A 21,710-nucleotide genomic window follows, 5' to 3' on the forward strand; every position below is an offset into this window, starting at 1 on the left:
AAGGGATATATTATAAATTATAGTTACAGTCATGCAGTAGTTCGTATCTGAAGCATCTACAAATTTTCAGTAATTGCATTGAAGGTATTTAACTTTTTTATAAATACAACGCATTTATTACAGTTTAAGATATGTGTGTTGTCCTTAAAAATTCATCTTTAGTCCAGTACTTTAAGATAGAATCCAGTGAATTCCCTCATCATTCTGTGATTTTAAAGACGGGCTCAGGTCATCTTGCTTCAAGACACTAATATAAAATTATTCAATCTAAATATGCTGAACTTCACAATATTTAATAAGGGTCATGGAAGCGATTGGGTGTTTGGATCTATCTTCTACTGAATTTTTTATTATATTTTGAAAGAAACAGAGTAGAAGGCTTCTTTCTAGTTCTCAATCACTTTGGGAAATCTGAAATGTCTTAATACATACATATGTCACATTACTTTGTTCTGATGTTTATTACTATTACCTTAACCACATCTGGCCACAGAGCAACTGGATAAACTCAAATTGTACTTTTAGTGGGCTAGTGAGAAAGCTAGAGGTTCATACTCTGACTGCTTTTCAAAGTGTGTTCCACCTTCACTAGGTGGAAAGTCATGTGGTCCAAAAAATTAAAGGCACTGTTCCCATTTCCAAACCTTACCAGACTGTTCTCTGCAATTGCTTCAGGTCATCCCACTTGAAGTACAGCTTCTCAAAACAGGATCAGGAATATTTTATAGTCAAGAAAACTTGTGGCCTTCTGTCTCTGTCATGCCTGCTGTCAGTTCCTCTGCACAATATGTATTGATAGTAACAAATAACATGGAGTAATTCCCAAGTGCTTTCTGGGTGCTTTCTGTGTCCTTTTTTTCTGACAGCATCATCTAAAACGTGGCTAAAGATTGGTGATTCCCCTTCTGTCCTTTTGGTGAGAAAGAGGCTTCAGTGTTTACTAGGCCACTGAAGAGAGTGCAAGCCTGATGGTCTTTTTCTGTTTACTGAAAATAATTTGATAAAGAAATAAGCTGTTAATACAAGTGGAGGAAAGTAGTTCTTGTGTGTTTAGATGCTTTGAAAGTTACTAAAAATCCAGTGAAGCCTCCCACACTCCTGAGAAAATAACAGGCTGCAGTAAACATAACTGTGAAATCTAAACTTAATAGGGACAGGAATACGGAAGGGTATTACCGTCCAGCCAGTTTTGTACGTCTGGATAGCCAAGTCTATTAGCATTTGGCAGCAGTTAAAGAGAATTTCTCTCTCACATAATACAATAGTAAAATTGGAAAGTATGTGTAACTTCACTAAGACCTGTCAGATGTGGAATGTTCTGGGGGTCTGTACCTTTGCACTTCACAGGTGAAAATGATGACATATGCTGTTAATAGTTTTATGAAAAGCCTCAGTACACCTTCCTTTATACATCCATTCTTGCTTCCTTTCCAAGTTTGGGGTTTTTTTCCATACAATTAGGCATGTATCTAATGTGAATTTGCATAAGACTGGATACTTAAGCAAATGAAATTTCAGCTCTAATAACAAAACTTAGCAAGTGCCAGCAGTGCATTCTTGCTGGCAACAGAATTAACTGTTAGACCTCATGTAATAGGGACAGTAAATGTGCAGCAGGGTGGAATAAAAAAGCCAACTTCTTTCTCTTTTGTCTAGTTTGATTATGAATAACATTATTGAGCACTTATTTTCTGAAAGCTGCACTGGCCACAAGATGTAGTAGCAGGCAAGAGAACTTGCTTATCTTACAGGTACATGTGGGCCATGACACCTGAAGGGAGCACTTTCACAGCTTTTGCTCCCATGTCTACCAGCTGGGATTTTGGTGCTATAGATAATGGTCAGACCTAGTAATATCTTACCCATTACTTTATTTCATATATTGTGTACGGGAGATGATATTGAGAGAGGGGTGTGAGCCTGGTCACATATTGCTGTGAAAGGGAGTGGAGAAGAGATGGAGGTAGACCACAAAGAACCATCTTAAAATACTTCAGCAACCTGGACATAGTAAGTCCTTATGCCCTGATGGGATGTACCCATGAAGAACTGATATCTTTTTGAGGTCCCTCTCAAGATCAAGACAACTGGGACAAGTACCTGAGGACTGGCACAAAACTGGAGTGGCTGATACCCACCAGAGGGTTCCTAGAAGCCTTTAGGATAGCTTTGAAATGTAAGAGGGACTGGTAAAAGGATAATAAGGATTTATAAAACTGAAGTTAAAGGGTAGTTGACCAAACTACCAGTTGGTTTATGCCTGCAGTAGCCTGCTTAAGATGCACTTTGAGATGCAAAAATCTGAGATTCTAATCCTGTTTCTTCTCCTTCAGCCAGGAAGATGAACCTAGACTCAAAATAGAGGGGTTTTATTGATCTTATAAGTGTGCTCGGTGTGAGCAAATGATTTATGAGTACATCAATGTTTTTGTAGGATTTTTTTTGTACTCTTCTCTCTCACAAGTGGTTTGGGGGTGTATATATTATATAAATCAGGCTACTTGATGATATTTTTGAATTCATAGGTGATAAAGTGCAAGGTTTAGCTGAAATATAATTATAGTACTAAGATGCTTGCTGATGTAGGCTTGCTTATGAGGGATTTTGAAATGGTATAAAATTCTATATGCATTTGTTTTTTCCAAGCCTAAATTTAATACCTATGGGTGAGTAGAAAAGTTTCTTAAAGCATGTAAAAGAGTTTGTTGGGTTTTTTTTTTAATTTTTTATAATGTTTTGTAAGATCTTTCCATTATGGTTTTATACCTCACTGTCTTGTAAACCAAGCTTTGCAAACACAGATGAGTTTTGTGTCTTCAGGCTTATCTGCCTCTCATGTTCTTTGCTTGGTTAGAGAAACCTTTCGGTTCGAAGGACCAAGTGAGGCAAACTCACTGATGGATTTTTTCAAAGAAATGCACTGCTGATGGAGAGACTGTCCATGACAGACAAAAATGATGAAAATTGACAACACAGATAGTGAACCGTATACCAGGTAGCATCAAAAGAAGTGTGACCAGCAGGTTGAACCCTCTGCTCTGCTCTAGTGAGATCCCATTTGGAGTACTGTGTGCAGTTCTGGTGTCCTCAACATAAAAAGGACAGGGAGCTGTTGGAGCAAGTCCATAGGATGGTCACAATGCATATCAGGGAGCTGGAGCACCTCCTGTATGAAGATAGGTTGAGAAAGTTGGGGCTGTTCAGCCTGGAGAAGAGAAGGCTGCGTGGAGACCTCATAGCAGCCTTCCAGTATCTGAACGGGGCCTATAGGGATGCTGGGGAGGGATTCTTCATCAGGGACTGTAGTGACAGGACAAGGGGGAAAGGGTTAAAACTTAAACAGGGGAAGTTTAGATTGCATATAAGGAAGAAGTTCTTTCCTGTTAGGGTGGTGAGACACTGGAATGGGTTGCCCAGGGAGGTTGTGAATTCTCCATCCCTGGCAGTGTTCAAGGCCAGGTTGGAGAGAGCCTTGGGTGACATGGTTTAGTGTGAGGTGTCCCTGCCCATGGCAAGGGGTTTGGAACTAGATGATTTTAAGGTCCTTTCCAACCCTAACCGTGCTACAACATAAAGTAACAAGTGCCTCGTTCAAGTCTATCAGCTTTGATGAATTCCATACTAAAGAAAACCTACATAAAGAGCGCAGGGCTTTGCCTGTCTAGTTTCCAAGAAGTGTTATTTGTTGTGTGTTTAGCAGGGGTAATGCAGACTATTTCTGCTTGTGTTTTAACCCCAGCTGGCAACTGTCACACAGCTGTTTGCTCACCCTCCAGTCTCCCTGCAGATAGAAAAAAAAACAACCATGGGTTAAGACCAACTTCATAATTGAAAAAAAAATAACATAGAATAATAATAATTGTAAGGAAAAGGGAGACAACAGAGAGAGGAATAAATCCCAAGAAACACAAGTAATGCACGATACAGTTGCTTACCATCTGCTGATGACACCCAGCCCGAACCAAGCAGCGATCTGGGCCTTCTGGGTAACTCCCCCCACTTTATATAATGGGCATGACGTGCTGTGGTATGGAATACCTCTTTGGTTAGTTTGGGTCAGGTTCCTGTCTCTGCTTCCTCCTGGCTTCCTGTGCTCCTCCTCACTGGCAGAGCATGAGAGACTGAAAAGTCCTTGACCAGGGTAAGCATTACTTAGCAACAACTACCAGCTATTAGGAAGAAAATTAGCTCTGTCCTAGCAGGAACAAGGACACTACTGTAGAATTTGATTTTTATTTTTTTTTTTAATTGTCATGAAAATAGCAGTAATGTTCTGGAGAAGGCTTATTTGTTCTAGTAAGGTAAAGTGTTGTAACATTTATTGAGGCATGTACCCAGTAATGCCTGCTTGCTTTCCAGCTGTGAGCCACTGTGAAAATAAAGATTACTTTTCCCTCCATCAGTTCACACCCAAGGTAATTTTACAGCCTTGTCAAATGGCAGCATAAATTACTAGTTACCACTACTTCACTGGGCTTTGTTGACAAAGCTAGATTGGAACAGAAACAAGATGCAACTGAAGCTTGTTCCTGTGAATTGAGTACTTTGACATGCTAAGACACATGCTATGTAAATCTTCACTGGAAAACATTTTGTCTTGGTAGTTTATAGAGGGCTTGTAGTTTCCCACTGGGAACCCAGTGAGTGCTGTAGTTGGTTTAATAAAGGCTAGAAAAGGTCAGATCTGAAAAAGCTGCTCAGCTAAGAAAGCAAGTGCTGACAAAGCCGGGGTGGGGGGGAGGTGTGGGATGGTGCAGTGTGGAGAAGGGGTGGAAGCTTGAAAATCTCTTTCTGTTTTGCTCTTTGGCACTTTATGAAAGAGGAGGAAATTGGAGGTGGACTAGTTTTGTAATCAAGTAACTGCAGTAGTAGACTGCTACCTTGCTTCCTAAATGCAGCAAAGGGATACCTGCAAGACATTTAACTCCTCCTATGCTATTTATCTGTCGAAAGGGTGGTTTAAAAGGCTGTTGTGTCTAGAAGGCACAGAGCCTGGTAACTGCCCAAGGCATTGCTATTTCCATCCCTTAATGTGCCTAAAATATTGTTGTTACATCCACAGGGTCAAACACTGCTGCTTTTATGAATCAGCTTTTGCTGCAAAGTGGCTGAAATGGTGCCAGTCCTGCTCTGCTTTTTCATCATTTTAGAAGCCCCATTTTCTTTCATTTGCTCTTCTACAGCGATAGTGGATTTCTGCATGTTTCTATTAACCGAGATTCTGTAAAGATGGAGAATTTTGCAGTTCTGCATCTTAAGCTAGTATGATAGTTTAGGACTTTTTTTTCTTCCTACTTGTAAACTCATCAGGGAATTAAACAGAACTATCCCTATACCTTGAAGTAAAAGGATGCTGTTTCTTTATTTCTGCCCAAAAGAGTAGGCTAACCTACAAAATGAAATCATAATCATCTTAGGGCTTTCAGTAGTGAATAACAAAGTGTAATTTTAACTCCTTTCAGTACTTCTCTTTTTATGATTGGTCCTCTTTTCAAGTTGTATTTTATTAGTGCTTGCTGCAAATAGCTTCCAGATGTTTCTGTGACAATTTTTTTTTTTTACTTCCTTAGGCAGGTTAGTATTTTAGGAATAAAGGAACCTCTTCCTATTCCTTTAACCTTCTGAAAGTCTACCTGCAACTTCGAAATTGGCTCTAAAATTGTTTTATTCAGAAACTCAGGTTTGACTCTTATTTCAACCCAGTAGAAGAATTTCATATCTCAAAAGAATAACTAAACCAGTATTGAGTGTTTTAAGGGCAAGTGTACAAATGTATTGTTTTTATAAAAAAGCCTTGGATTAAAGGGTGCAAATGTTCAGCTGCGATAAAATTTAGGAGCACCATGCCACATACAAACCAGTGAAAAGTTCCACTTTGTCAATTATATATATATTTAACGTATTTCACTATACAGATTATTTACAAATAAATTCCACCTTAGCTTTTAGTAAAGAACTTTGATTTCATACTCAGCATTTCCTGGCGACTCTGTGGTAGGTGTGTAGAATAAAAAGTAGTGTGAAGCTTTCAGAGTTTGTTTTTTTTCAAAATGACATACTTGAATCCTACACATGATTAGCGCTTTGTACTCTATCTAATAATGGAAGGGAAAGAGGGAGATTTTTTTGTCCAGAGATAGTGAAGAGGTACTTATTGCTTTTAAAATTAATTTGAAAACAGCTCATGCCCCTGTAGGAAGGTCCTCTGTTTCCAGAAGAATCTTATCTGAAACTCTCTAAGGGACAAATTTAGTGATGTAGTTTTATTCTCTGATAAGAAATATCAGATATCAAGGTATGAAAAATCATGGAAAGAAAGACACGATCTATCAAGGATAGCAGTATTTGAAAGCATAAATCAAAGTTCATAACTTTACATTCAGGATAATAATCTTGAAAATGTCATTGTATGTGATTCATCAGAAAATTCACCATTTGGTGCCAGGTTACATAACAAGGGTTTGCGTCTAAAATATTTTTCTGGCAAAGTCAAAATTGCTAATGTTATTTCATAATTCTGAGTATTTGTGTGAGGGAGGTGCGTAATGCCCTTTGCATATTCTCTTCTAAACTCCCTTTCTTCTGAATGTTAATGTAGTAAGTTCAGTCAGAAAATACAGGTGTGAGCTACCCACCTAGCAGGGTGACAATTGCTTATCATGGTTATTTTCTTCCTAGGTATTCCTACCAAGACATTTGTATGTAATTTTCAGACTTAAAACCGAAATTATTCTAAGATTTAAGAATTTATTTAGTAATAAGTTTGAAGAATTAACATTTGTGCTAAGAAATTGTCATTCTCTTAGCCGCAGCTATTGAACCTCTTATTCAGCATTGTTCCATGAATAAGTGGTGGTGTGTTGCACTTAAATACATTAATTGCAAAAAAGGACACATCTTTAGGAAAGCATCTGTTAGACTTTAGTAAGGCCAATCTGTAGTATCCTATTAAGGTTTTATTAGTACTTTTGTAGTCTTGGTTGTTGGGTTATTCTTCCCCCTTGAATAGTATCCTACCATGAGTCCTAGATACATACTGTTGTTTCTTTGTTGCCTTACTCCGTCCTGATTTGTTGATTCAGATATTTGGACACTGCAATTTAGAAGTAAATGGTAAATTGTGAGTCTTTGGAAAATAAAAATATTTTGCTCAGCTGTATTTGAAGTATTTCTGTAGGAAGCCAGTTCAGTTTCACTTAACATATGCCATAATTAAAAAAAAAAAACAACAACTAATGAATATTAGTGCTCATTTTAAAAACTGTTAAAATTTGATGGTAATGTTAATCCTTTTTTTATACATAGTATATTTTCTTTCTACAGTAAATCTTGTTTTATATTTTATTTTAATAAATTTTGGTAAGATTGCATTCTTCAGGAAATATGAAAGTCTCTGGTATAATAATTTCTCACTTCTTTGGAGAATCAAGAATCTCAGTTTTAAAACATTCATTCCACAGGGTATTTAAGCTATTAACCAGATTAATTTTAGAGAGTAGACATATTAAAATCAGAGTCTGTATTTTGGTGACAGCAAAAAGCATGTAGTCTCGAAATTGTGTCTTCTTTATGGTGGCTGAAAAATAAGGTATTTATTAAGAGGTATGTTGGAACCTTGAAATCAGCATGAATAATAAAGCAAGGTTAGTTTTGAAGCTATGATCAAACTTTGTCAGCACTTCTCTAAATGCACTCCACAGAATTTTTTATAAGAAAAGTGTTGAAAAAACACTTCTAAAAATTTTTGATGCTGAGGCAAAATTGTTGCAGTTAATGGTAAAAGTATCTTTATAGTTGCTTGTCTAAAAACTTGCTGATACTTCTTGGTTTTAAACATCATTATCATCACTAAAACACAGGTGAATTGAAGTATTAGATAAGATAATTCTATGTGTGTCAAGATTTATCGGTTTGTTAATTACTGTTGCATATAAAAACTTTTCTGCTTAATACATGAATCATTCATCTATCTACACTGGTTTATTCTGTGTTGTAGACACATTAGTAAATTTAAATGTAATAATAGTTTATGACTGTGGACTGCACTCTGACCTAGTGATATGATTACTGGTTTTTTTCTTCTATGCACAAAGACCTGATCACATTGAAGACTAGCAATGGCTTACAAGAAGCAATACTACTCTACTTCCAAGTAGTCTTGTTGCGGCCAGGGTATTTGGCATCACTTCTATTATGCAGAATATGAACAACCACACTGATGGACTTTAAACAAATGCCGCACACATATATGATTATTCTCTTATTTAATCAAATTCTCGGCAGTGGATCTCTGTGTCCTTATTACAATTCATGGGCCTTTTCTGACCATTACAGCTATCTATCAGATCTGTCCTGCAGCCCATCACAGCACAGAGCCAGCTATACCCTGCTTTAGATAATGCTGAATAGAACTTCAGATAAAATGGATTTGTCTATCACATCTTCTAAAACATAGTGACCTTCTGTTAAGTTTGAAGTCTTGTGTCAGAAACCAAGGGGCTAAAACTGAGTGGAATTTAACTTGCTGAAGAAAGGCAAGTAAGGCACTACTATGAAACCTTTGAGACTGTCTTAACAATAGAAGATGATGAAATTCAAGTTTCCATTTCTATTAACTTGAGAATCTGACCATCTTATTTGAAAAAGTAGGAAAAATCATTTTGGTGACTTGTGGCTCTTACTAGAAATCTATTCACATAGCCAGGTGCCTTTGCAGTCACTATCAAAGTAAAAGTAAATAACATGAGGATTAAAGGTCAAATTGGAATGATGGAGGTGTTAAGAAAATGTAAGGTGTTTTTCTTTTCTGTCTTATAAGTGTGTCTTTCTTCTGGGTTTAATAGAAAAATCTATTCTGTAGGAAGAATTAATTAGTTTAAAGCCAAGTCCATCAATGTTGCTGCTGCTTCTCGTCACTTAGGATATGCAATTACCCTGAAACCATCAATGAGTATTTCCAAATCTAATGACCTTCCCATCCATATACATTTGAGGTTACAATATTGATCATGCAAATACACAAATTTTCAGTACAATTTTTTTCAAAAGGTATGTTGTTTAGAAATAAACAACATTCTGATGTATTTGCATGTTCTGGGTGTTACTCTTTTTTACCCTTACCCTTTGAAAGTTGTAGTCTGAAGTGTGGCATTCTTTTGCTTGGGTTTTTTGTAATATTTTGGGGAGTTGTGTGTTACATTAGGGTTTTATGGAGAACTTATTCATTTTAAAAACCATACTTACTGGGAGTTACAAATGCTAGAGGAAAAAAATTGTACTTTGAAGAATAGCATAATAAGTACACGTATACTAGTGGCTCTTGTTCTTGTCCAGGAAGCATCATTGTTGGCAAACAGCTGCCAACAGTAGCTGGTGGGTTTGTTAGGTGACTTTCTTAATTTGACAGCCTTCTTTTTCCTACGGATAAGAAAAAGAATTTTTACTTAATTCTGTTGCTGCAGCAGATTTCTTCTTTTCTTTTTTTTTTTTCCCCCTCCGAAAATGTTAGAATATATACTTAGGCTTTTCTGTCACCAGGTAATGAGTACTGTTTTCCCCAGAACTTATTCTCGCAAAGCAACTGTCCATTTTCCAGGGGGTATATCTGTTCTACCAGCAAACCGCTTATTAAAAAGCTTCAAAAGGTATTATTTTTGCAAATAGCTCGTCATTAAATTTGTTGTTGCCACGTCTTAGGCAGAAATGTCTGAATTACAAATTTAAATCTAATTTTTTAAGAAAACATCCTAAAACGTGATTGCTTATTCATAACTACATAACGGCTACTATTTTGCAAATACAACTGTAGTAGCTGTGAGCATTTTCTTATACCTTTGGAACACTTTGTCAGTGTGGTAGCTGTACAATAAACTAGTAAATATTGATTTGTAAGTGGCATTTATAAAGTGTGTTGTGATTTAACATCAACCAGCAACTAAGTAACATGCAGCTGCTCACTCACTTTCCCCCCTACCCCAGCCCCTGGGGGCATGGGGTGAATCTGAAAAAAGATAAACCCATGGGTTAAGAACAGTTTAATAATTGAAACAAACCAAAGTAAAATATACTACTCTTATTAATAATAATTGTAATGAAAAGGAGAAAGAGGAATAAACCCAAGAAAAGCAAGTGATATATAGTACAATTGCTCACCACCTGCTGACCGATACCCAGCTCGACCCGAGCAATGGTCAGTCCTTTCTGAGTAACTTCCTCCGGTTTCTATATGCGGCATAATGTGCTGTGGTATGGAATATCCCTTTGGCTAGTTTGGGTCAGGTGTCCTGTCTCTTCTTCCTCCTGGCTTTCTTGTGCCCTTCCTCACTGGCAGAGTATGTGAGACTGAGAAGTCCTTGCTGGGGATAATTGCTACATAACAACAACAAAAACATCAATGTGTTATTGGTGTTATTCTCAGAGTAAAGCCAAAACACAGCACTGTACTAGATACTAGGAAAAAAGTTAACTCTATCCCAGCCAAAACCAGGATAAGTGGAAATGCAAATTAAGCTGCAAATATGTGTAAATCAACATTATAACCTACAGCAGTAATTGTTATGCATAGTTATTCTTTCTGAAAAGCAGCAAAGATACCTACACTTTTTTTAAACCCAGAAGTTGCAGGTCTTACTTTTACACCATCACCTTTTTTTTTTTTTTTTTTTGCTGTTTTTGTGTGTTCATCACAAGGCTGACATTTCTGCTTGTAGGCATATCTTTATCTGGGTGCAGAATGAGAAATCATTCAGTTACTTTGTCCCCAGAGCTGAAAATGCCACGGTGTATTAACAGCAAAAGAATGTGTCCCTTTCCCCCACTTTTTCAACAAAACATGAAAGATGAAATCCTATCAGTTCCATTAACCTGAACGTTAGTTTTGAAATATTCTCAGCTATCAGGAGAAACTGAATTGCAAGGCCATTATTTATTTTAAAAAATGGGTTGTTTTGCACAAATATGTAAACAACTCAATACTGAAAATGCTAAGGTTAAGCATTGATATTACATAGATGCCATTCCATTAAAATGCTGAAGGTGCAGTGCTTTCCTTTGAAAAATGAAAGGTTGTTTACATTTTCTTGTTTTTATCAGTCTGCATTTTGAAAATCATGTGTCGGTTTCTCTCCATATTTAATAGCAGCAGTTATTTTGGATACCTAGCTGTGAAGTTGGAGTTGTATTTGTGGATGTTGTTCTTTCACATACTATAAGCACTCATCACCCAGGATAATACTGAATTGTTGTCTAGAGTTTGTCTCTTGTGGTAGACTGTTTTTATAATTCTGATTTTTATGCTATGGACAAAAAAGAAATCATTTCAGATTTTCTTTTGTTTCATATTATGTTTCAGAATTCTTTCTGATAAGAGGTTTTATTTTCTGGAAGTAATGTCATAGAACATGTGTCCTCTGTCATTTTGCAAGGTAAAGTTTTCAGTGAAGGAAAAGAATCTCATTCAAACCAGTGATTTGTTATTTTTGCTCATTCCACTTAAATTTTGTCATTGTTCAGATGTATTGCATATCCTAAGCAATAGAAATATTTTAAATGAACTAGTTATTGTTATGTGAAAGTACCACTTGATTACACTGCTGGATTTCATGCCAGAAACCATGATGGTTGAATGGCCCACAGTATATGCCAACTCAGACTTTTCAGTATGCTTATACAATTATTTTCTTGTCTCTCCAGCTGTAAGCACAAGGTGTACTTGGAAAAGCTACCAAATACTAGCATAATTATCCCATTTCATAATGAAGGCTGGACTTCACTCCTGCGAACAATACACAGTATTATCAACCGCACTCCAGATAGCCTCATAGCAGAAATCATTCTTGTGGATGACTTCAGTGACAGAGGTAAGGCCCAAGTGGTTTGGCTTTAAACTGAATTTTGTAATGTGCTGTAGTCCTTATAAGGGAAGAAAAAAAAGTGAAAAGTCTACCTGCTGGACTGCTTGCTTTGAAGTACTGCTTGATTGTTAACTGGAATAGATGTGCACACGTGTCTTTTGTTTTACTTTGCGTGAATATTGAAATTCATGTCAAAGAGACTGTGAACTGTTCATTGGCCCTTATTAATACAGTATTTTGAAACTATATTATTTCTGAAATACTGCAAATTTTAGTGTTTTGACATCTTTTCCTTAATCTTCACTTTGATGCAGAAAGCCTGTTAACTTTGTCCATTTTAGATGCAACTTGTTAGATTTTAATCCTGGAATTTTACTGAGTTAGAGAGCTGCATTTACTTGTGCAAAGTAGCCATGAAGAGAAATGAGACTCTTCTGACTGGAATGTGAAAAACTGCTTTAGAAAAGTTAATCAAAGTTTACATTATCTGTATATAGTAAAAGTAAGAAAACTGCAATCACTTAAAGACTTCTATTATCATTAGTTCTTGAATGCAACACAAGGAATGAATGCTCTAAGTTCCTTAAATGAAATCTAACAATTCCTGAGGTCAATTAATCCATAACAATGATACGGAACTGGGAAATAGGTTTTATTTCAAATTTCAGTGCATCTTTTATGACTTCAAGCATGAATAACTTTCACTTCTTGGTGTTTGGGGTTTCTTGATTGTTTCTGTTGAAATATTAGTTGCTAGTGTGTATGTAGCCCTTGTTCTAAGCAGATTGATAGCGAAAGAGGGTATTGTCTTCTTTACTAACGTTTTAGGTAAAATCTTTTTCTCAGCTAGGAACATAACAGGACCAGAGTTCTGACTACTATTATGAGAAGTCCCTGGGTGAATGAGAGGGAGCAGTGCAGTAAAATTTTTTTTAAGATTTTAAGCTTGATATTTCAGGGGTTAGAAAGATTAATTCTGACACATCTATCTTACCCTCTCATATTTGCTGGTTTAGTGGCAAAGTGTTCTTTGACGAACTGCCTCTCTAATGCAATTGAAGTGAAATTGTAAAGTGAGTACAGTTCTGGCTATTCTATGTTTATAAAAATATAGACCATGGATGAAAGTTTTCAAAACAAGAACTGCGAAGTAGCACAACAATTTTCCTGCAGGCTAACAATTCTCTAGTAATAAACAACTTATGGGGAAGCCTGTAAGTTGGCTCTATGAGGTGTCTGACAAGTAAAAATTCTTTTTATACTGAGAGCACTGCTATTGAGGCTATGTTTGCTCAATATGGTGATACTGTAGCATTTTTTTAATGAAGATCATCCTAACTACTGTTGATACATTTTTAAATGTGTTAATGCTTTAGAAGGCTTATCTACTTTCCAGTTATTAGAAAAAGAATTAGTGCCAGTAAGCAGGGAATATTTTAACTTCTGTTAGGGAGTAAATATTGCCTGTAATACTAATTCCTTATTAATTCCTGTAACACTGTAAACATCTCCATCATCTTAATTTCCAGTTATATAAGCCTATATAACTTTTCAATCGAACAGTTTTCAGCTGGAAGAAGTGGTTCATATAGCATGCAAATGCTTAACATAAATGTCGGGTTTGAAAATCTGAAAGAAACTTACTAAAAAGACTTGTATGGAGCTGAGTCTGGAACCATTGAACCATTATGAAGATTTACTTATCTGGGTTTCAGTATTATTAAAAGAAAGATTAGGAATGCATTTCTGAATGCTTGACTGTTTTGAATTTAAGCATATTTGGTAGCATATTTGGTACTGTATGTTTGGAGAAGAGCAAACACACAAGAAACATGTATTGGCATCTCTACTCTGAATTCAATACCACTGAATTTCAAGTTGGGTGAATCATTTTGGCGCATCAGAATTGGTTTTAATTCTTGTACTTTAGAGATCCTCTAAACTGTACATAATTGAGACTGTATCATGTTTTCATGTGCTCTTCTTAATTTTTCATGAAGTAGCCATATGCAATACAGTTGGGTTATTTTATGTTGAAAGAATGCTGACTGATATCTCTCCCTCTCCCAGTTCACACAATTATCTTTTTTCAGAGTGATTAAATAGATGCCTATTTTACTGTTATTAATCCTTCACCCTTTAGTTGCTTTATCCTAGATTGATGAGCACAGTAAAGCAGTGTGAGACACTGAAGACAGATTAGATAAAAAATTAAATATGTGTTTAGTTGTTGTCAAAACTGATAGAAACATTGCAAGCAAATTTTACTGCAGTGTTGAAGCAGTACAGTGATTAGTAATAAATCTCTATCTCTTTTTCTCATTTTATAATTTCTCCATGAAGTTTAATGTGTCACATAGCTGACAAATGGCAATTACTTTCTTTTGTCAAACCAGTTACGTACTATTTAAGTGATATTGTGTGTGCTTTACTTGTTCCAAAACTCCTTGTGAAAAGAACAGATTTTTCTGACGGGAATCTCAACATTTGTAGATAGATAGTTGAAAGTGAAAATGGGATATTTCAATAGCACTGTTACTTTTTAAAAGTAGTGGTCAAATGGCAAATATTTTTCTCTAGGGTGTTCTACTAGTCAAACTTTTACTTTTTACAAAAGTCTAAGAAGTTGTTATGAAAAGCCAGTCCCTCTTGGAAATAGAGTAGATGACAAAAAGTACAAACTTGAAAGCTGCGTGGAAGATGGCTAAAAATGCTGGAGCTTTTTAGTTTTCTTAAGTATTGCAAATATACATACTGAAATGCACATAAAGAACATTTGATAACGGATGATGAAAATGTTTTAGTGCACAGCCAGGTATGCAGCAATTTGCTGATTTGTCTGCAAAATTACTTGTGTGCCTTCATTTTATTCATATTTACTTCTTCAAATTTGTGATCAAAACCATAAGGTTTAGATAGTTCATGCATAATATTCACTATAACTTATGAAGTTTAGATGTTATAAAAGGACAAATGCACCTTTGAAATATCAATATAATGCAGACTAGAGACTTGCTATTAAGAGGGAAGTAAGCAAATGTTATGAAATTTCAAAGTGCAGTATTCAGTTATGGACAAATTTAATACAAAAAGCCCTACATGAACATAAGAAGTCATCTGTGACAGAAATCACCGTAGATTTGAATATAGGTACGCAAAGTTGCAAAATATCTATATTCATGTAATTTGCAGAGAGTTTATATACTTAAAATTTAGAAGCAATGGAAGGGAGAAAATTGATCAAATTAACAGGCCTCTTTGTTTCAACAAAAGTAACATTTTTGATTTACATTGTAAACACAAATGGTTGAATCATGGTGTACTGGCAAGCTGAACAGGAACTGAATCAAGAGTTTATAGAAGTTTTAACATGCAAGAAAGAAATACTTTGTCATCTAACAAGCTCTATAAAGAAGTGAGTATTAGACTTCAACTTAGTTTGCCTTAGAAGACTATCGGTAAGGGAACTGGCTATGCTGTGTGCTGGCAGACACTTTACTTTTCCCAACTGATTTAAAAATCAAGTCTTCTAGAGACTGCCACTCTATACTCGGAATGTAGAACACTCAGTTCTATATTCAAGTTCTGTAGCTTTTTCACAAAAAAAATAAGATTAATGATTTGCAATCTAAGGTATGCTGAATATTTATGACTTTGTGATGGATTTTGGGTAGTAATTCCAATACTTGGTTCATGCAAGCCCTGTATTCCTAACTGTGTAAGTTAAAGACCTATCAGTTTCTGTAATGTCACCTGCTGTGGACATCGAACATATTTACATTGAAGGTACCACCATATATCTGTGTCAGGTATCTCTGCAGTGGCTTTGTGTGCAGCTCTGATATTGTAAGCCTGCTTTCTGGGAAATGAGACTTGTGGAAAATGGGGGGTTTGAGAGGTTTGTTTTTTGTTTTTTTTCTTAGAATCATAGAATAGTTAGGGTTGTAAAGGACCTTAAGATCATCTAGTTCCAACCCCCTGCTATGGGCAGGGACACCTCACACTAAACCATCTCACCCAAAGCTTCGTCCACCCTGGCCTTGAACACTGCCAGGGATGGAGCATTCACAACCTCCCTGGGCAACCCATTCCAGTGCCTCACCACCCTAACAGGAAAGAATTTTCTCCTTATAGCCAACCTAAACTTCCCCTGTTTAAGTTTTAACCTGTTACCCCTTGTCCTATCACTACAGTCCCTAATGAAGAGTCCCTCCCCAGCATCCCCATAGGCCCCCTTCAGATACTGGAAGGCTGCTATGAGGTCTCCACCCAGCCTTCTCTTCTCCAGGCTGAACAGCCCAACTTCCTCAGCCCATCTTCATACGGGAGGTGCTCCAGTCCCCTGATCACCCTCGTGGCCCTTCTCTGGACTTGTTCCAACAGTTAAATGTCCTTTTTATGTTGAGGATACCAGAACTGCACACAATACTGCAGATGAGGTCTTATAAGAGCAGAGTAAAGGGGCAGGATCACCTCCTTTGACCTGCTGTTCACGCTCCTTTTGATGCAGCCCAGGATGCAGTTGGTTGGTTCTTGTATGAGAGGAATTTGAAATGGGGGCAGGGTGTTTCTTTACAGGGTTATATTTATGGATGGGGTGCTTATTGTTGACATAGTTTGCTCTGAAGTTACAGTCGTTGGCAGACAGATCCCTGAAAACATGACAAAAAGCAGGATGTGGGCAACTGTTTCAGAGAAAAGGGCAAAATGAGAAAAGCAGCAAGTTTTCATTGGTTGTGTTCTGGAGCAGCTTGCAAATACCGAGAATGCTAAAAATTCTAATGTTTTAAAACTTTGGGGAACATAGATTTGCATGATTAGAAGTTCTTGTATGTTGCCAAAATATGATACGTTTGTACATGGAACTTTATTCCTTTTGTGTTTAAATGACTTTTTTGGCATAGTCAGGCCTGTGTGCTGCTACTAACACATCATGTGCCCTTACCAAGTGTTTTTACCCCCACAGTTCTCTAACTGGTGCAGCTGCTATTATAAGAAAAAATAAGCAATGCCACAGCCAAGAGTAAATTTATAAGCAGTAATGGTTATGGGGCAGTTTTTTTAGTTTGAGAAAGTCAATCTGATTTGCCAAAAATAACAGAATGAAATTGGTGAACTAGATAGCCAACACCTTTCTGCAGGACAGAACTAGTTCCTGTCACTGGCAATGAACTGGTGTTTTGGTGGAAAATGAGAAACTGGGAACTTTTTGTTCATGTTGATAAGCCAGTCCCTACTCATTTTGTCATCTATTATGTTCTTCTGTCGCTGTCCCCTTGCCTAGGTCTGTTTTATGTGCTGCTACTCATTTGAGAATATGATACTGTCCAGTATCGGGTACCACATGCTTTGTGCCACATCTCTGAATAGCCCAGATTAATTATGTGCAAATCAGTCTGCAAAAGCAACCTGTGACTCCTTGATTGGAGCTCAGTTTAGTCAGCAACTGAATTTCAGTGCCAGTTATCTGCTTTGTTTCGTGTGAATGTGGAGGAAGATCAGATCTATGGCCCAGTTGCCCTAATAGCCTGCTAAACTGTTTTTTTTGCCTTAAAAAGGTGGTCTGAGTTTTTGGTTTTTTCTTTAAACTGTATTTCTGAAAATTACGTCATATTATACAGTAGGGTATAAGAGAGTTTATGCTAAAGGCAAAGGAGCTCTATCAGGGTACAGATTGCACAACTTCCCACTTCAGAGACACATGCTGTTTGTTGCATGAAGATCGAGTTGCTAGTATTTTGCTTGCAGACAGCTAGTGTATGTACTATGTCACTTGTGATTCCAGTTTATGGATGTTTGCTTCAGTTATGGCTGGATATAACTTTTCTGATGAAATGAAAGTGAAGGTTATATTGTATGAACGACTATCTTGTCATAGGAAACTTCTGCTGTAGACAGCTATTCTCTGATATGGTGAAAGCTCACATCTCCAAAAATTGTCATTGTTGTCAAAATATACAACATTTGAAAAAAAGAAAATTGAAAAAGGGTGTTATAATATTGTGAAAGTCAACTTCTACCAAAGAGCTTATAATTCTGTCCCTTAAGTTTAGGAACCTGCTTTTCAAAATGGTATATAATGATAGAATCATAGAATAATTGGATTGGAAGTGACCTTAAAGATCATCCAGTTCTGTCCCCCACCACAGGCAGGGACACCTTCCACTAGACAAGTTTACTCAAAACCCTGTCCAACCTGGCCTTCAACAGTTCCAGGGATGGGGCAGCCACAGCTTCCTTGGGCAGCCCTTTCCAGTGGCTCACTACCTTCACAGTAAAGAACTTTTTCCTAATATCTAATCTAAATCTACTCCTTCAGTTTAAAGCCATTCCCTTGTCCTATCATTTCATGCCCTTGTAAAAAGTCCTTCTCCAACATTCTTGTAGTAATTGTCTTGTAGTAATGTAGTTACTCATTGACTTTTCTTTTAAGGTGAGCTCTTTAAAGTTACACAAGTGATTTATTTAATCTTAAATATTAATAATTCTCAACCTTTATATACCAGAGACTACTCCTGAACTTGGGTGTCTGCCTATCCCTGAAAATTAACCACCCTTCTCCTCAAAAAAACATGTGCCTGTAAGGGATTGGGGCACGAAACAGGACGCTTCAAACAATGTCCATGCTGAACATATGCAAAGGAGTATACGGGCATAGTTCATTAGTGCTCTTCCCGGAGATACAGTAGGACAAGTAATGGGGCATTATTAACTGTTAATGGGAAAGTGTCTGGGATTGCCTCCTGGTGCTGTGTACAGTGAAAGTGACAGCAGCTGGGAAGATGTTCTCTAACATGCCTTTCTTTTGAATAGAAATGGTGTAACTAGAAGGTATTTAGTAGGAACAGAAGTCAGAACTTGGAGAAGAAATGCTGGAAGCCAGAGAAAAGCCCTAGCTACCATTAGTGGTGTGTGTGGAGGCAACAGTGGTGGCAAATGAAGGGGCTAAGGATCATACTTGCTCTTGATGGCAAGTTAACAGCTGCCTGACTGTGTATGGCTTCCCAGAAAGCTGAGAAACAAGCTATTTATAAATATAGAAAAATAATTCTATGCAGGTGATTTTATGGCAGTATTTTCTGACAAATCACTGGTGAGTGGTATTGTTTTGTTTTGTTGCGGTTCTCCATGCTGTGATGATATGAGACATTGAGCATGTTGAGCATTGTTTATGTGATTCCGGTACCCCCCTTTGGCAGAAAAGTGGGGGGGGGGGGGAAGAAAAATACAATCAAAAACCTACACACAAAAAAAAAAAAGCCAAAACACCACAGCGGGAGGAGAAGGGTGGAAGGAGTAGCATCCCTGCTTCTACAGGTATTACTGTACTGAAAAGGGAGGTTCCAAGTGAAAGCTACAAGTACCCAGCTGCTGCTGAGTAAGGTTAATGAGATGGGGAGAAATGCTGTGTTTATGAGAATAGACTGCTTTTGGAACTGATGCTAGCTGGACAATCTCTCTGGTATTACGTTGTATAGCATGAATATCTATCGGAGGAGACCTGTGCCAATGCAATTACCTGCTTAAGTTAACACGTTTGGAAGTTCATAGATAGGAAAAACTTCTGAAATCACCTTCTTTACAGTAGCATAGGTCGAACAAGTACTGAGAGTTAAAAAGGAATGGAGTAAAGGTGCACAGAAATCTGTCACCTTGACTTACTGTGTACTAAACTGAAATAATTCAGTTGAAAAATTCAGGCTAATTCTGTTCTAGCTTTTATAGTTAAAAACAATTTATTAGTGCTGTAGTATGTGTACAACAGTATTTACACCAGAGAATTTAAGTTAAGCTGACTTCAATATACAAGGGTCCTCTGGAGAACACTAATTATATGGCACAGACTAGAGAGATTAGCTTCATTTTGGAACAGCTGAGAAAGAAAAATACTAAGCAGTGAACATTGATTTTGAAGTGCATTTATTCTAAAAGACAGCATGCATCTCTCAATGATATGCATCATCTTTTTCATCGCTGTTTTGTGTCATGTTGGCAAGAACTTTGAGAAATAGCCAGTTATTCGTATCCCAGCAGCAAAATCCATGTGTGGTGTTAAATTTCTGAAGCAAACTCCTGGGTATTGCTAACAAAAAGAAATGTCAGGTAATAGGAAAATAAAGGCTAATAAAAGTCCTTGGATAAGACTTGGTTCTTGGCTTAGTTCTGAAATATTTTAAATGGTCTCTCTCTTATTATTATTTTTTATTAAGAACAAGCTGTGTCTGCATAGAACTGTAATGAAAACAGTGATTAAACAAGCATATGCTTTTGCAAGTGGAATTTTATTATTTATACCCTCTGAGACAAGGAGGCACAAAATGAAATACAAACCTTTGTAAATAGGTAGAATCTGTTCTAAGTAACATTAAGTTTGATGGGTTTGTAATAGTAGACATGGAAAATAACTGAGGTACATGTTTCACAGAAATAAAAAAATAGAGTGCAGCTAGAGAGCATAATGAGACTCCTTGTATAAGATAAACTGTTGTAGTTGCAGTAGTTTTAGGTCCTTATCACCTTAGTACAAAAATAAGCGTAAGAAAAGCAGGATAGAAAAACAGGACGTGTAGATAAAGAGTATCTGAAACTAGCAGGTGTCCAGGATGGGTTGCAGCTAAACCAGCTGATGAGGTAGAAGGACAAGATGATTATTTCTGCAGTGTTACCAAACCAGTTAAGTTGGCATAAGCATTATCTACTGCACGTGCTTCAAAGACTGCCAGAAGTGATGAAGACGGTTGGAAGAAGTAAACGACCCCCAAAAGACCACTACCACGTTGCTGTGAGCATGCGAAAATGAGTGTGGAATTATGTAAAGCGGTTCTTGGATGGTTAATGAATATGTGTGATGTTTAATGAACATGCATGTTAAGCAACAATATAACCACAGTCTGAGGTTCGGCTGAGGCAGGCTAGGAGGAGCTATCCCCTGTGTCTCCCGGCACTGAAATAAAGACTACCTGCTTGTCAAGTTAAACTTTGTTGGCGAGTTCCTGGAGATTTCTCCAAATCACCTCCCCAGAACCCTTCCTAGGTTTATCTAGAACACGTCTCTGCCAGAGAAGTTTGTGGTGGAAAGCATTGCTAAACCGGTAGGGAGAGGTTCACTGAAGTAAGCTTCCAATCAGTGAAAGAGCTAGGCCATGTCTTGCCATCTTTTAAACTGGAGACTGGAGAACCTGGAAGTGACTTGCAAGGAGCAGTCTGTGTCCGCATTGTAAAATGTGCTTTCTGTGAAGGATTAAGAGTATAGGCTTGTGTTGCCACAGCAGCCTGTCTTTTCCATTCCTGTCTCCTCGAAGTAACTCTTTGTGGTTTATCATGGACAGAAGGGAGATTGCTGAGAACAAGAGGAAATACTGTATCTGTTAGAGCAGTCCAGTTTTTGCCTCTTTACCTGGGAAGGATTAAGAAGCTGTTAGTAATAAGGCTGTTTAGTGACCCTATAAATTACAGCAAGATTCTTGCTGTAGGCACAATATCTAGAAAGAGGACTTGCAAGTGAATTGGTGTCATCTGAAAGTCACACCTGATGCTGACAAACCCTAGGTATTTCAAAGCTGTAAACTTGAGAAAGCTAACATTGCTATCTTGGAAAGTTTTGTCAAGTGTGCTGTCATTAACTGCAGTGTTAACTATACCTGGAACGTATATCCTTAGCAGCTGGGAAAGTTAATGCTGCAGTTAAGTAATTATACAAAGGTAAAGATAGATGTTTTCTACTCCCTAGAGAATTTGTGGTGGTTTCACCCCTGCTTACTGTAGCATCCTGGAACCGAGAGTGATACCAAACTTCAGCTGCACTATTTATATCACCGATAGGGTAAGGAAACCTTTACAGGGGCAGAGTTTAATGCA

The 21,710-nt window shown here is 37.2% G+C and overlaps 1 protein-coding gene across 1 annotated transcript in view; it reads left to right on the forward strand.

Annotated features, from left to right (window-relative positions):
* The window catches only part of GALNTL6 (polypeptide N-acetylgalactosaminyltransferase like 6), a 471,163-nt gene that overhangs the window by 193,642 nt on the left and 255,811 nt on the right, over positions 1-21,710 (forward strand). The window contains exon 4 of the mRNA XM_062622433.1: positions 11,692-11,858. Within this exon, the coding sequence (XP_062478417.1) occupies positions 11,692-11,858 (167 nt within the window). The remainder of the gene's footprint in view (positions 1-11,691; positions 11,859-21,710) is intronic.

The sequence above is a fragment of the Pezoporus occidentalis genome, unplaced genomic scaffold (assembly GCF_034315485.1).
Source record: "Pezoporus occidentalis ecotype Australia unplaced genomic scaffold, CSIRO_AGI_Poc_V1 ctg1, whole genome shotgun sequence".
NCBI lineage: Eukaryota > Metazoa > Chordata > Aves > Psittaciformes > Psittacidae > Pezoporus > Pezoporus occidentalis.